The sequence below is a fragment of the Arvicanthis niloticus genome, chromosome 2 (assembly GCF_011762505.2).
Source record: "Arvicanthis niloticus isolate mArvNil1 chromosome 2, mArvNil1.pat.X, whole genome shotgun sequence".
Lineage (NCBI taxonomy): Eukaryota > Metazoa > Chordata > Mammalia > Rodentia > Muridae > Arvicanthis > Arvicanthis niloticus.
The window spans coordinates 12,807,673-12,822,950 of NC_047659.1; the positions used below are offsets into that span (position 1 = coordinate 12,807,673).

General features: G+C 53.8%; 1 protein-coding gene across 8 annotated transcripts in view; it reads left to right on the plus strand.

Moving 5' to 3' along the window:
• Positions 1-15,278, plus strand: part of Dab2ip (DAB2 interacting protein) — a 173,477-nt gene that overhangs the window by 49,945 nt on the left and 108,254 nt on the right. For 3 of the 8 annotated variants that reach the window (XM_076928593.1, XM_076928596.1, XM_076928594.1), the window contains exon 1: positions 14,545-14,791. The exons of 3 other annotated variants lie outside the window; for them this stretch is intronic. In XM_076928593.1, coding sequence (XP_076784708.1) covers positions 14,668-14,791 — 124 coding nt within the window. In that variant the 5' untranslated portion in view covers positions 14,545-14,667. Of the gene's footprint in view, positions 1-14,543; positions 14,792-15,278 lie in introns of those variants that run through there. 2 more of the 8 variants (XM_076928598.1, XM_076928599.1) reach the window with 1 other exon arrangement.

The following is a 15,278-nucleotide window of genomic DNA, read 5'->3' on the forward strand; positions in this document are numbered from 1 at the left end:
TTCTTTGCTTCCTAACTTGGGAACATCAGTTATGCGTGGGAGGTTTAACTTGGAACAACACATACATGACCTGTAGGGTTGTATGCATGAGCAGCGATGGCCACTAGAGCTCAGGGTAGAGGATGCTTAGGCTCCCCACAGCTTCGCTCATCCATCATCAGAGATAAACAAGCATGTTCCCGGTGACATCCTAGGTGGGAGGAGGGTCAGGAGAGGTGAGGCCAGGCCTGAGATCTCAGACAAACACTGAGGCTGCGGCCTGCACACTTGGCATCTGAGGTCAGATCAGGTTCCCAGGAGCCATCTTCCCCAAAGCCTCCAAGGACTCCAGCTGGGACTTCACCCCTCCTTCCTGTCTTCCACTCAGCTTTACTGTAGTGAGGCCCACACTGGTTCGCATCCCAGGAAGGGAGGAAATGAAAAGTTCCCTTCCTGGTAGGTGGACCTAGCCCTGGGCTCCTGGAAGAGACTCACTGGTCAGAGTGGGAAAATAAGGGGCTCAGATGGGCATTGGGAATTGTGAGGAGGGATTAGATCCCTGGCCTACTGTGAGAGACCCAGGGACCTTCATGGAGAAGCAACACCGGGCACACTGGCTGTGAGTGATGGACGGTCTTTAAGTCCAGGGTGTTGCTCCAGGCCCTGCTCACACTCCCATCTTTCTGGGGTTCTTTTGTTTTGTTTTGGCTTTTTGAATTAGGGTCTCATGTAGCCCAGGTTGGCCTCAAACGCTCTGTGTGGCCAAGGATAACTCTTGGTTTATCAGGTGCTGGAGATGGGTCCAGGGTGACATGCATGCCAGGCAAGCCCCCTACCAAATGAGTTATACCTTGGCCAGCAGTCCTTAATGTCCCTTTCCTTCACAGTGGGCCTCAACTCTGACTCGGGGGCCCCACACCCCACACCTCTCCCTCTTCCCTGATTGTAACCCTCCACATTCACTCTGCCAAGGGATCTTTCTGCCAGGGGACGTCTGCCCATAGTGGATGACCAATTTACCATGTTTCGTAGACCATGCAGAAGCATATTTGGGGGCTTTAATCTTCTTAATAAATTGTTCTCATATTGTGCACGATTAAACCCCTGGAAAATTCATGAGCACGCTGGGAATAGAGACCTCTCTGGGAAGGTTTGACATGAGCAACACAATAAACACGGCTTCTAAATTGGGTCAGGGAAGCCTCTGAGGCCCAGTGCAGGACGTTCCCGTGGCCCTCCCCAGCCCTATAAATTAATCATGCACACAAAGAGAGCCTTGTCCATTCTCCTCAGCGCCAGGGGTTGTGTCTCTGCCCACTACCCCCCCCCTGCCCCCCGCATCCCCTTCCTTGATGTCTAACTGCCCAGTGAGGCATTTCAGATTCTGGTCTTTGTTATTCCTGTCTCCACAGCAAGGTGGGTGTACATTTCAGCAAGAGAGATGTAGGTTAGATAGGGGGAAGAACTTCCTGGCTGACCACAGTGTGGTGTGAAATACTGGAATAGGTTGTACAGGTAATTCAAAGACTTTCCTGTAGGAGTTCAAAACCTGTCAGGCTCTACCCTACTGTGGCACTCAGGCTACTGCCTGTGGCAGAGGTAGCCTCAGGACCTGGCCTGAAAGTGCCTCCTTCCGGAACAGTTAGCATCCCTGTGTCCTAAGTGATCCAACGAATGAGACCTGGCTAACAGTCTCAAACCCAAGTCCTCAGTGCAGTCTGGGACAGTTACCTGCAGGCTTCTGCTGAACTCGGCTCTGGTTTGGTGAGATGGCTCACCTGACAATGCTTGCCTAGCATGCATGGGGCTCCAAGAGCTATCCAGCACTGCATAAAATCAGGCTTAGTGGCATATACCTGTAATCCCAGCAGTCAAAGGCTCAAGGGTATCCTCAGCTACATAATGAATTTGAAGCTAGCTTGGGCTACACGAAAGCCTATTAAAAAAAAAAAAAAAGGAAAAAAAATCTCAGTATGCTCATCTTATATCTCTTATATGTCACACCCACTCCCTGTCGGAATTCAGATAGCCAATATGTTGCCTCCTCTGGGAAGCCTTCCTGGGTTACCCCCATATCAGTTATTGTTAGTTACTTCTTTCTGCTCTTCTGTCTCCTCAGCTTCCATCCCTGTCGGCCTGCACCCGTGGGAACCCTCATATGCCACTAAACTGTCAGCTTTCTAGGGACAAGGACTATATTGGAGCTCTCATGGGGACACATAATCTCCCTTCCCAGACCATGTTTGAACTTGCCTGGGTTTTCAAGTATCAGTTCCTGGGATTGACCCTATATACCTCAGAGTAGGTGCTAAAAGGGCCAGCTTCCCAATGGCAGTTGTGGGAATCCTGGACCATTTGGGCTATGAGGAGAGGGGAGGGGGAGGCACACACAAGCACAGAAGTACAGGGTAGAGGCCATGACTGGCCTGACTAGACTTCTTTGGTCTCATGTTGAGGTTTTACCCCTTCTCTCTGGTCCTGCTAATACCTGACACTGTAGGTCTTACGGGTGGGGGGAATGTTCCTTTGGCATAGGAACCCCATGTTGAGACACTGTGACCTTGGGTAACCCCTGTGCATTGTCACCAGCCACACCTGTCCTAGCACAGGCCTAGGCAGGTGAGCCATTTGGAAAGAATAATGTGCAGGTCTGGGCTGGCGTGAAGATGGAACTCAGGGTCAGCCCCCCAGGGAAGGCAGGAGGACCTGCTCAGTCCCTCGGGGAAGGAGGGAGGATCCTGGTGCTTCAGCTTTAGAGAAACTTCTGTCAGCATGCTTACCCTACGGCTGGGCTACCCTCTGCTGTTGCTTATAGGAGCCTCGGAATGCTGTCCTTCCCAAGAGAGCTCCACATCAGGCTCTGGAGAAGCCATGAGTTCTGGCACGTGAGTCACTATGTGTGCACGTGGATGCACACCCATGTGTATGCATGTGAGTATGAATGCTAGGGTGCATGAGTGTGTATCCATGTATCAGTGCGTGGGTGTGCATAAGTCATGTGCCTGTGAGTGGGAGGGGACTGGGGGAGGTGGCTTGTGTGCAGGACCAGAGACAGGCAGGGCCTTGCTCTGGAGCTGGCTGCAGGCGGGCATCGATGCCTCAGGAGATCAGCAGGTGGAGAGAGAGAGCCACTGTAAGATTGTGGGTCAGAGAGGCCTCTGGGCTGTTCACTAGATGGCCCTGACTCAGTCCCTAAAACAATACCAGATTTCACACTGCACTAGAGGACATGCCAGGCTCCTTCAGCCCCATGAACTCACTTCAGCCTCCCGTAGCCCATGAGAAACTGGGTTCTGATCCAGTCTGGATTTATCCTTCACCAGGGATGTTACATTCTGGAGCAAATGTGGAGAGGCTCAAGGCTGGAGTTGACTGAACCAAGATGGAATCCTCAGGCTTCTGAGGACCTGCGGTGTGCTGGCTCCTGAAGACCTCTGGAGATGTAGGATAAAGGGAGGAATTGTTAGCCTGACCTGTGTCAGGGCGGCTGAGAGAGGGCAGATGTTGAGAAGCAGGCACTCCAAGGACAGCTGGCATCATAGTGACTTCTGTGAGTGAGGGGCTTTGGAGTTTGGACTTGAAGAGAAGGTATCCTGAGGTAGAGAGGGCAGGGTGTCCTGTGGCTGAAGATGCACTAGTGGGAAGCCAGTGGAGATGCCTACATGGCCTCAGATACACTGCATAATACAGGCTCCTTTGAGAATCCTCTCAAGGATGGTCCTCAGGTCAGAGGTCATCCTCAGGCCTGCATCTTGCTATGTTTTTTTTCTCTTGGCAAGACCTCCTGCCCTGCTCACTCCTCTTCTCCCTTGAGCCCAAGATGTCAGTGTCAGAGGAGAGGAAGACAATAAAAATGAGAGGTGGTTGCCACGGAAACTATAAAATAGAAGCGGAAACTTTACAGAGCAGGAGGGGGAGGGGAACAGACCTAGTGGCTGCCAGGGGGCAAGCACCTGTACAAGCAGGGGGTTGGTATCTGGTGAGGAAGGTTGCTTGTGGTCTGAGGAGGGGGCCTTATCTTCTGCTTGAGTCTGAGCATTTGGGTCATATGTCACCTGGAGAGGCCAGGGCTTCCCTGCAGGTCTTTGTATAATCCTGTCTTGAGTCTGCCGTTCTGACATGCAAAAATGACCTGGGACTGGGACAGTTTACAAGGCAGCTTCCCACGTGTTGCCTCATCTAGTCACGTGATGGTTAGTCCTGAGAGGAAGCCTGTCTGTGGAGGAGAGTTGGGAGTCCAGCCAGTGAGTCAGGGGACGTACCCCATATAATACAAAAGGTGAGGTTCCTCGGGTTGGCAGCCCCTAATTCTTTGGGCTCTCTCTGCCTGCACTCTCTGCTTAGCTTGGAGCTCCCTGCAACTTCCAGATCTCTTCCCTCCTCAGTATGCCTCCACCCCATCCTCAGGAAGCCACCATCTGCTTGCAGTACAGCCTCGGGGAAGCTGTCTGTCTCCAAGGCCTCATTTCCCTATTGTAGAATGGTTACATTTGGCCCTTTGGCTTCTGAAGGTGTTTGTGATTTTGAAATGAGACTGTACAAGTTGGACACTGGCTCTGATGCCTTATGTCTCTGCTGCATCTGAACCTCGAGTGCTGCCTTGGCCTATGTGGGGCTGGGTGCATATGTGGGGCTGGGTGCGGGAAGAACCGGAGTCTGACTCCTGCCTCAGAGCAAGCATTGAGAGGCCTGTGGGCACCAGGACTTCTCAGCAGACAGGTGAAGGCAAGGGGGAGGCAAGAGCAGCAGAGCCCTGGCCAGGGAGCCCAAATGAGGGGCTCAAGGTTCAGGTCTGAAGTGAGCCCCTGAGTGACACATGGCTCCTGGCCTGTGTGGAATGGGAGCCAAGCCTTCGATTTCTCCTGGGAGAGAAGCAGTGAGCCAAACGCATTATTAAACGGCAGAAAGGCGGCACTCTTGTGAAAGATAATGGGGAAATGTATTTGATGGGTTATGAATCATGGAATGAGAGGCGGAAACGGATAATTTCTGAGCTTTGGTGGTGGTGCAGAGCCTCTGGCCTGGCTTTGCTTAGTACTCACAGGGTTCACGATGCCCAGGGCTGGGGGTCTGAGGTCTGAGGAACCCCGAAGCACACAAACATATATGCACACACGTACTGATTAGGCCCACTCACCTCCCACTTGGCAGCAGTCACGTGACTTTCAGCACTGGGGCCTGAAGTTGCCAGCATGAGCCAGGCAGGAGGGGACCTGACCCTCAAGGAGAGCACAGATGTGCAGCAGACAGATGTAGGTTCAGTCTCACTGCAAAAGGCGATGAGGAAGGGCGGGTGTGTGGAGAAGAGTCTGGTATGGAGCTGGCAAAGGAAGGAGTGGCTTTGTGGAGAGGAAGGGTGAGTGGACATCACTCAGGCTGCTTGAGAAAGGTATGCCAGAGAAGACGCCCCAGCAGGCCTGGGGTTGGCAAGAGGTTCTGCACTTGCCCATTCTGCTTGCTGAATGCGAAATAGACTCTAGATGGCGGAGGGTGGCTTGGGGGGGGGGCAGCTGGGGGCTATGGCAATCTCCAGAGCAAGACGTGTGCCACTGTGGCCCTGGGTGATTTCTGTGAAGATGGAGGGGTTAATAGACAGAGCTAGTCCAGATTCCAAGAGTCAAATCTAGGAACCTTGCTTGAGTCACAGGGAGACTGCAAGAGAGACTGACCGATGGGGGCTGGGACAGGCAGAAGGACAGAGAGCTGTGGGGAGGTAAGAACTTGAGGCTGGCTGTGTGATACCCAATGACCACTGGCTAGGACCGGACCTGAATGCCATCAGCCTTGTTGCTAAAGACACGGATTTGCAGGCAGCCCTGTTATCTTCCCCCTTGGCAGTCAGTCAGCAGCTTAGTAACCTGGGGACAAAGGACAAGAGTTATGGGGCAACGCGGGCCTCTAGCAGGAGACAGGCTGTAGAAACCAAGTTTCTGTCACTCACCAGCACTCTGCCTGCGACTGAGAGAGTCCTGTGTCCACCCAGGAGGGCCTTATAAGGGCTCACTGAATAAACACTGCCTGGCAGGGAGCAAATACTGTACTGGGTTCGTAAATGCTGACTGTGTGACCCTGCTCAGGGCATCCCCGCTAGGTCTTGGTTTCTCCTGGCAAGCTTGACCTCTCTTGGGCCAGCTGTGTTCAGCTCAGGAGGAAGGTGACCAGAGTACACGGCCAAGCTTGGCAGTGCTGTGTTGGATGGGGCTGTGTTCCTCAGTCTCGTAAGGGAACACCATGCCCATCGGAGCTGTAAGGAGATATTTTAATCGGCCCAGGACCTGGTCGAGTCAGGGAACACAGAGGCCAGGACAAAGTGGGCCAGTCAGGGTGCTTCCTGGCCTGAGCTGACCTGCTGGGCCCCTCACTCCAAACCACTTTTGGGGAGCCTGGGGCATCAGTGCAGGACCCTGCAAACTGTTGTAGTCTTTGCTTGGCTCTTCTAGGCTGGCAAGGTTTACCTTCTCTCGTGCCTTGTGGGTGGTCCTGAACCATGCTGTCTTCATGTGCATGTGTGTCAACCATTAATCACTAGAAGACATTCATCTGGGGAAATGTACAAGGCTCGGCCATGGAGTTGCTGGTTTCCAGGGTGACCTTGAACTTGTTTTTCTTGGCCCCAGACTTTCAGCTTCTTCCTGTTTGAGCAGGCACTGAAACTGTAGGGCCCGCCCTTCCCCTTACCCCTGGTAGAATTTCCAGGCAAAATGCTGTACCCAGGGTGGGGGCAGGCTGTCATTGTTCTCACTCTCAAGGGGACTTGAGGGGTGAAAGACAAGACGCTGCATTTAACTCCCTCGTGGTCTTACTATGCCAGTGTGAGCTCAGGAGCAGCCCCAGGAAACAGCCAAGGTTCCTGCGATGCTGGCCCCTGCTTCAGCACCTTCAAGTGTGGCTCCTGCCTCCTTCCCTCAGACTGAACACAGACACTCATTGTTTACGATCCCTTAAAGTGTAGCCGGACCAACAAGGAAGCAAGAGCTGTGACCTGGAGATCTGATCAAAGACAAATGGCAAAGGAAAGGCATTCATTCATTCATTCATTCACGAATGCTGACTTCCAATCAATCTTACAAGAGTCAGGAATGTACCCTGGCCTGACCAGCCCCAGGCTGCCATGGGAACATAAGCCCTCCAGCGGGCCAGCCACATGTCACCTGGAAGAAAGCCTAGGTCCTGAGAAGAGAGGCAAGTCACTTGCCCCTGGGCCTGCAGCTGCCTTTTGAGAATGCCGGCTTTGAGCCCAGCTTCCTTCCTTGCCACAGTCATCAGACACTGAGCACTGTCTGCACTGGACCCTGGCTGTGAAATGGGACTAATAAGGCCACAGCCCTTATTAAAGTTTGGAGGAAGTCAATTAGGAAATGCCCAAATGTACAGATAAGAGGATTTAGGGAGGCCCGAAACATTGAAGAAAATAAACAAGCAGAAGCATGTATCCCAGGTGACTGGGGCAAGCCGACCTGAGCTAAGGCAGTCAGCATCATGTGCTGGCTGGTTGAGGTAGGGCAAAGTAGCCAGAGAAGATTCATCCTGGTAGGAATGAGCCGGAGAGACCAGCATATGCCTGGGGTGGTCTGAGCTGAGCTGGCCAGTGATCGAAAAGAGGCATGGCCGGCGGTGCTCAGGAGGCTGAGGCAGGGGGATTGTACGTTTGAGACCAGCTTGTGCTGTGTAGCTGGACAGCCTAGAATTGGGGGTGGGGGAGAAGTGGGCTTGAGTTCTTGCTCATTCGTAGAGCTCAGAGATCATAGCAAGTGCAAGCCCCTACTTGCCCCCTCCCACGGCCAAATATGGAGTTCTTGGAACTAAATTCCCCAAGATTCAGTGATGCTGGACCCTGGAATGTATTCCTGAATGGGCAGCCCATACGTTCAGGCCTACCTTATGAGAGCTAGCTCTTTCATAGTTGCAGAGGACCAGAGAGGGCCTGTAATTTATTTATAGTAGCCCAGCCATGCAGTGACAGAACTAATCCTCAAGCCTGGATGTACTAATACCTGGGCCCCAGGGGGTGCAGCCTGGCCCTACCCTTATTTGCATACCTTTCCCTCTCTCCCCTCTTGATCACTCCTTCGTATATTCAGGTCTTCCCCCAGTCCCCACCTCGTCTTTGCTCTAGCCTCAGCTCTGCACAGGATCCCCATTGATGTTTCACTGGCTCCTCCTCATGGCTCATTCCTCTTGCTGTTTCCCCTCTCAGAATACACCCTGCTGTCTCCCCTGTCAGCTCCGATTTAGCCTTCTAGCTCAGTGCATGTGACACCTCCTCCCCACAGTCTTCCAGGATTTCTCATCTCAGTTCTCTCTGCTCTGACTTTGAGTCAGACGGGTTTCTCTACTTCTTTCCAGGGCTACCACCCCCTCTCCCAAACTCGAGTCTGCTCTGGGGCTGGGATTTGAGCTGGAGGAGCCTACAGATAAATGTGTGATCCACTGTTCTCTGTTACTCTCCCAGGAAGTCCAGACCAGTGAAGACCTGCCCTCAGCTCCCCCTCCCAGCAGTGGCTCTCTTACTAGCAGCATGGATGAGCTGACTCCTTACACCACAGCTCTTGCCCTTGTATCTTCCACCTGGGCTATCTCAGAGTCAACGACAGGGCTGGCTCAGCTGTCTCCTTCCCTGGGCTTTGCAGAGATGCAGTGAGCCCCATCCCTTTGGAACCCTGCCCTGGTGCCAGTCCCACCAGAGTTTGCAGATGAACAAGCAGGCATGTCTGAGAAAGGTGGAGGTGCCCTCACCTCACGGAGACCATATGGCAACTTCTCTGGTGCCCTGGCGGTCTACATTCATCACTGGACAGGACTGGGAGGAAGAAGCGGGAGCTCTGAAGCCTGGGACCTTAATGGGGCTGGGAGAGAGCATGTGGACTGAGTTGAGGCCTACCTGGAGCTTGGCAGGTTTTTTTGGGTCAAGGCAAGGCAGAGAGGAGGTAGCTTCAGGCCTGGCCATCTGGGCTGACAGGAAGCACAGACTTCAAGGGTTAGGGAACAGTGAGGGTCAGGGCTTTTGGTAGAGTGGCTCTCAGCCTCTTTTGGGCCATAGGACTGAAGCCTGAGCTTTGGGCTGTCTCTGAAGTGGGAACCTGGCACCACCTGCTAGCATTCTGGTTCTGCCAGAGAAAGAAGAGCAGCCTGGGTAGCTGAGGGGGGTCCCCTGGGGAAGCTCCAGCCCAATGTGGGCCGGTCATTTCCTCCACTCAGACTGAAGCCCGCTGCTGTGCAGGAGAACCGAGTGCAGGTATATCCCTAGGTGACTGGGGATTGGGTGCTGGATTTGGGTGCCTGTAGCTTAAACAGAGCCTTCCTTTGGGAGCCTCAGCTTCCAGGTCCAGTCACCCTCCCGTTGCCTTCTGTACCTTAGGATAGGCTTAGAATGGGCTGCTGACAGGAATAGGCAGGGATGGACAGCAGGGGTTTAAGAAGTGGTTTACAGCCAGGAGAATGTTTTCAGATACCTATAAAACCTCAGGGGTGTGGACTCACCCTAGCTATGGTCATTTCCATGAAGCTTAGGGACAGTGACAGAGGCCACACACCCTGTCTGGTTAGATGGAGGGCCTCTTCCAGAACCCCACCCCGATCACTGTTGGGTATCTTGTTTGAAAGGCACTCATTTCTGAGGCAACTTGTCTGTGTGAGTTCAAAAGTCAGGTCTGGCTGGTCCCTAGTTGTTCTTGTATGGAGAGGGCGAGGGCCATTCCAGCCTGGGACCCTACCTGTTCTGTGTCAGCCATTTCCTAGAAAGACTGCCATTAAATCTGTGGGTGCCTTTTGGGAGAGAAGTTGGGAGACACAGTGGATGTTTAGAGTGCTGAAGCAGAACCTCCTTCGGTGGATGGTCTGTGCCTTCCTGTGTGCGGATGGAACCAGGCTCTCCTTCCCAGCCATGTCTCCAGTAGAGTTCTTATTCCTGATCCAGCCTCATTCCTGAATAAACAGTGGATGCAGGAAGCCGTCATTGCCTGTTAGACAGACAGCATCCTGAGGGGGAGGTTGTGACCTTAACCATGAGTGCTCAGGCACCTCCTCCAGACCCTGCCTACGGCTCTGAAGGGTTAGAGGTGGATCCTAGCTTAGGAGACTGATGCAGGGCTGCCTGCCTAGGGACTTCCCCTGTCAGTGCTGCCTACCCTGGTGTAGACAGGAAACCTGACAGGTCTGAGTTCTCCAGACACCATTGTATGGGGTCTGAGGTAGGCACTGTGAGAAACTTGCTTCCTCTGTGCCCAGTCTTCTTCTGTCCCTGGACAATGCTAGCTCTGAAGGAAAGTCCTGAGCTGTTGTGTGCCCTCATGCACATCAAGTCTTATTCAGCCTTAGGACCTTTGCAACATCCAGTCCCCTGGGTTCAGATCTTGCTGCAAGCCCTGTGATCTTAAGAAATTTTCTCTTGTCTTCAATATTGTTTTGGAAAACCAGTGAGCCACCTGTCTGCTGGGGTCACCGGGGAAACCAAATGATTGAACGAGTGAGGGATACTGAGAGCAGGATCTGCTGTGGATGCTAAGGTGGGCAGCTACCACAGTTAGCATTAAATCCGCTCTCCGGCTTCCAACAGGCCCTAAGTCAAGCTGTGACCCTGCAGTTTCTGGTCTCCCCTCCATGTATTGATGGGGTGCCTGCATAAATGTCTGTGCACTACATGCGTGCCTGGTGCCCAAGGGAGCCAAGTGAAGGTCAGCTGGAACTGAGTTATAGATTGTTGTATGAGGCATCTTGTGGGTCCTCTGGATCGGCAGGCACTCTTGATGGCTGGGCAGACCTCTCCAGCCCCAGTACCTCCTCCTGGTGGCAGGGTTTCCCTCTTTGGAAAATGATCCCTGGGAGAAAGCTGTGTCCTTCTACTATGTGTTCAACTGAGGCACCAGTGATTTGTCCTAGCATCCAGTGGCATTGTTAAGCTTTTGAATGGTAATTTCGGTCATGTATTCCCCTGCCCCCTCTGGCCTTCAATCTTTTTTTTTTTTTTTCTTTCTTTTTTTTTTTGTTTTTTGAGACAGGGTTTCTCTGTGTAGCCCTGGCTGTCCTGGAACTCACTCTGTAGACCAGGCTGGCCTCGAACTCAGAAATCCGCCTGCCTCTGCCTCCCAAGTGCTGGGATTAAAGGCGTGCGCCACCACCGCCCAGCCCTGGCCTTCAATCTTAATGCCCTAGTAGGACCCAGGACTGCATGGGAATGGTTCCTCTTCAGACCTGGCCCTGGCCTGGTGCTCAGTGTGCTTGGCCTTTAGGCCCAGCTCTAAAGCCATCGTCCTTTCTTCCTTGTGGGTGGGGTGCAGTTTGCTGTTGGTTTTCTGTCCAGAAGGGAAGTCTTCCAGTCCATTCCTATTAGGGCGTCCCAAGAGCTTGGTGACAGCCATTCTATCAGTGGGGCAAGTGGCAAAGAGCCTTCGGAGGCAGGTGGGAGTTGGCGGGTGAGAAGCAGAGGGATGGCTGCTTTGTGATGATGAACTTGGTATTATTCTAGGAGTGCCTCAGGGGCTCTCCTTCCTTTTACATGTATTCATGGTGTGCATGCATGTGCATGTGTGTGCTCGTGTGTGTGTGTGTGTGTGTGTGTGTGTGTGTGTGTATTCATGCATGCCACTGCTAGTGTGGAAGTCAGAGAACTTTCAGGAGTTGGTTCCACTGGGGGGTGGGGGTGTGTGTTCCAGAGATCTAGTTCAGGTCTTCAAGCTTGGCAGCAATTGCCTTTACTCTCTGAGCCATCTGGTGGGTCTCTTGAGGGTGGGTGAAAATGTTGGTGGTGGGGGGTGGCTAGGTGCAATGATTTGAGGAGTCCTATTTCCAGCCTGGCACTCACTGAGAGGGCTCGTTTCTAGGCTTCATCCACATCTACTCCATCGAACATCTTACAGGACACCTGCATTATCCAACTGGGTGAGTTGGAGACTAATCTTGCACCAGCACCTAGTTGATGGAGAGATATGTGTCACCTCCTCACCCAGGAGTCCCTCTGGAAGTGGGCCAGGGTGGCAGTACAGGTCCAGAGTTTCTGCAGGCACCCAAGCTTCTGGATGGGGGTGTGGGGCTGGGAAGCCTATCATCTATCCACCTGAGGCAATCCCTGAGGACTTCCCTGCTGGTTGATGGGAGTCCTTGGCTAGTTTAGGAAACTGTAATAGTAAGGAGGTGCCCTTCCCCCAGTTTGGTCCCTGCCTGTGGAGGCTGTCCTCCTTAGAGGGGAGGAGACCACACGGGTCCAGGTTCTGCTCACAAGAGGAGGTTGAAGCTGCAGGCTCTGGAAAATTGGTTCCAGATGCTCTGCTGGGATGCAGGAAGCAGCTTTTGTCTGCCTGCTGGTTCCAGGGTTGAGACCAGGAGGGGTGGCAGAGAGCCAGGCCTTTCCCTAGCCTCTGAGCTCCTGCCTGGCCACCATTTTTTTTTCTCAACACCCATGGCAACTGTCCTAGCATCCACCATAGGCCTGTAGAAGTGCAGGCATGGCAACAGTTGGTAAAGGCTACTTACTCCTTTTCCAAGGCCAGGAGTTTAGAAGCTTGTGGTTCACCAGACAACTGTGAGCTGGTGAGAGATTTGTAGTGTCCCCTTGCAGCAGGGAAACTAAGGCACAGAGGAATTGAGAGACTGGGGCAGAGATCAAGCTAAACCTTTGGAATCCTGCTGTGTACCTATGGGGGTCCTAAACTTTACATGTGCTCCTGCAAGTTTACCACACGTCCACAAGTTTACCACAAGTTTACAACAGGCGTCCTGTTGGCTGCCTGTTGGGGGCCAGGCAAGAGCCTGATCTCCGTGTGTCAGCATTGGCCCAGCAGCCTCTGGGCTGGAGCTCCCACAGGCGCAAAGGGGCGTAAAGTGGGTCAGGTGCACTGACGCTAAAACTTTGCAGGTGGAGACCTTTAGCTTCTAAAACTAGGAACGATGGCAGTGGAGATTACTCACCCCCCAAAATGCTAAGGTGTAGCAGGGTGACTCTGCCCATAATTGGGCCTGGAATCTGGTGACTGGGTGCAGGTTATTGTAGTGTTATCCCAATAGGTCTCCTAGCTGACAACCCTGGAAGCTGGAAAGCCTCCTGTAGGGCTGGGCAGTGTTGGGGAAGAGAGATCAGAGGACTGGAGGCTGTGGACTCTTCTGCAGCTGGGGTTGGAGATCTGCCCTCCCCCCCTTACCCTCCACTGTCCCAGGATGGCGCCTGGCTTCCAGCTGTGCTCCAGCACCCCCACCCTCTCCACTGACCTGGAGGCCCTCCCTCCTAGACTGAGGAGCCAGGAAGGGGGCTTCCCCTGTGAGGAGAAAAACCTGGTCTGGATTGCTGCCTAGGCTACCCTAACCCACTTGTTCCTCCAGGGTCTAGCCTGCCCCACTTCCCTTAAGAGTTCATGCAACAGCCGTTGTCCAAAACCATATGCCCTTGCACTTTTTGTGCGATTGAGGCAAGTGCCCCCCCCCTCTCTCATGCATGCGCACAGACACACACACACACACACACACACACACACACACACACACACACCTTTTAGGTCCTCAGTTTCCCCTCCTGAACTTGAAGGGGTAAAAGTCTTACGTTATTAAGACCAGGAGGGTCAGTGGGGGTAGACCTGAGAGGAGGGCGAAGGAGCCAGGCAGATTGCTGGCCATTAAGAGGTCAGAGACAAGAGCTGGCAGCAAGTAGGGTTGAGAGAGGTGATGAGTAGTAGGCGGGAAGCTGCTGGTGATTTGATTTCTGCAAGATTTCTGTTGCTTCAAATACCAAAGAGAGGTGGTTGGGCTTATACCTATTATGCTCTCCCCAGAGCCATGGAATTTTCTGGAACTGCAGAAAGACTTGGAGAAAGTCTTTCAGCTTATGGTAGAAGGGGCAGTTGGTCATTCCTTTCCTAAGCCTCCGTTTCTATTTGCCACTGTAGGGTAGGGAACTTTCTGTCTTCAGAAACTCGCTAATGCTACTAAAAATGTCAGAGGGAAGGCAACATTCAGGCACCCCTGGTGGGTTCTGTGGGGGATGGGGCAAAGTGGCTTGGCAAAGCCCTCTGGCTGCACAGGTGTGCCTTGCATTCTATATGTGTGTTTGAAATGCACACAATAATCTTAATGATATGAAAGTAATATATTCTATCAGACGGAGATGCCCTTCTGTAAAGACTAGCCAGGTATCGTAGGTAACAGGGACAGGGAGGACTTCGACCTGACTGAGGGGTGCCAGCAGACCTTTGTGCGGCCGCTCCGGCCTGCCCATGTTTCAGTCCAGTCACCCCTCCCTCGGACCCTAATTTCACGTTCCTAGCCCTGGTGTGTATGCATATATACATGCGCCACTGCACCTGTGGCGGGACGGGGTGCTCTGGGCACCCCAGGTTGGATGTGGAGTCTGAGGCATGGCTATCGGGGATATGATGTTCCTGGGGTTCCTCCGATGGGACAGGGGCACTCTCTGGCCGCGTCGCCCCGGCGACTCCAGGCCAGGATTTTGCCCGCACTGACTTTCCGGGCCGGTGCCAGCCCTGCCTCCCGGTCCCGGGCCCCCGCCGAGGGGCCGGCTGCTCGGGGCGGGGCGGGGGAGGCGGAGGAGGAGGAGTTGGAGCTACTTTGTAGGGCAGCCTTGGTCTCGCCTGCTGCTGCACCAGAGCGCGGGAGAGAGTGCGGGGCGCCCGCCGGGCGGTCCGGAGCGGCCGATGGGGCCCGTGTGAGCGCCCAGGCCTGGCCCGGTGCCCGGCGGGCGGCAGCATGTCCGCCGGCGGCAACGCCAGGAAGAGCACCGGGAGGCCATCCTACTACTACCGGCTGCTGCGGCGGCCCCGGCTGCAGCGACAGAGGAGCCGCTCCCGCAGCCGGACCCGGCCAGCCAGGGGTAGGCGCCACCCTGACCCCAGACCCTTAGTCCCTCGCTAGCACAGCATCACCAGCGGGTGCTTTTGAGGCGCCTGTGTCAGTGGGTGATGGCCCCCCATCTGGAGCTACCGTGACTGTCCCATCCCCATTGCCTCAGCTTCTGTAGGTCCTTCCTCTTGGGGTAAGCGGGGTCCCTAAAGTTTCCCGTTATATCAGGAGCAAGGAGAAGAGGGTCTGATACGCAGTTCCTCCGCACTTCTCAGGTGCCCATCCCATTCCACTGTGCATCAGTTTACCCATTCGCAGGCCATAGTAAAGTAGTCGAAGTGGATCTTGACATGCCTTCACTGTCTGGTACTCCAGCTTAGCCTGCTTCCAGTCCTGTTTTGCTCCCTCATCTTTTGGATGGAGAGCTGAATGGGCTTCCTGGGGGGAGAGCCATGTTTGTAGGGGCCTGGAGGCCCTCTGAATGGTCTTTGGAAGGGTACCTCTTTCAAAATGGGGAG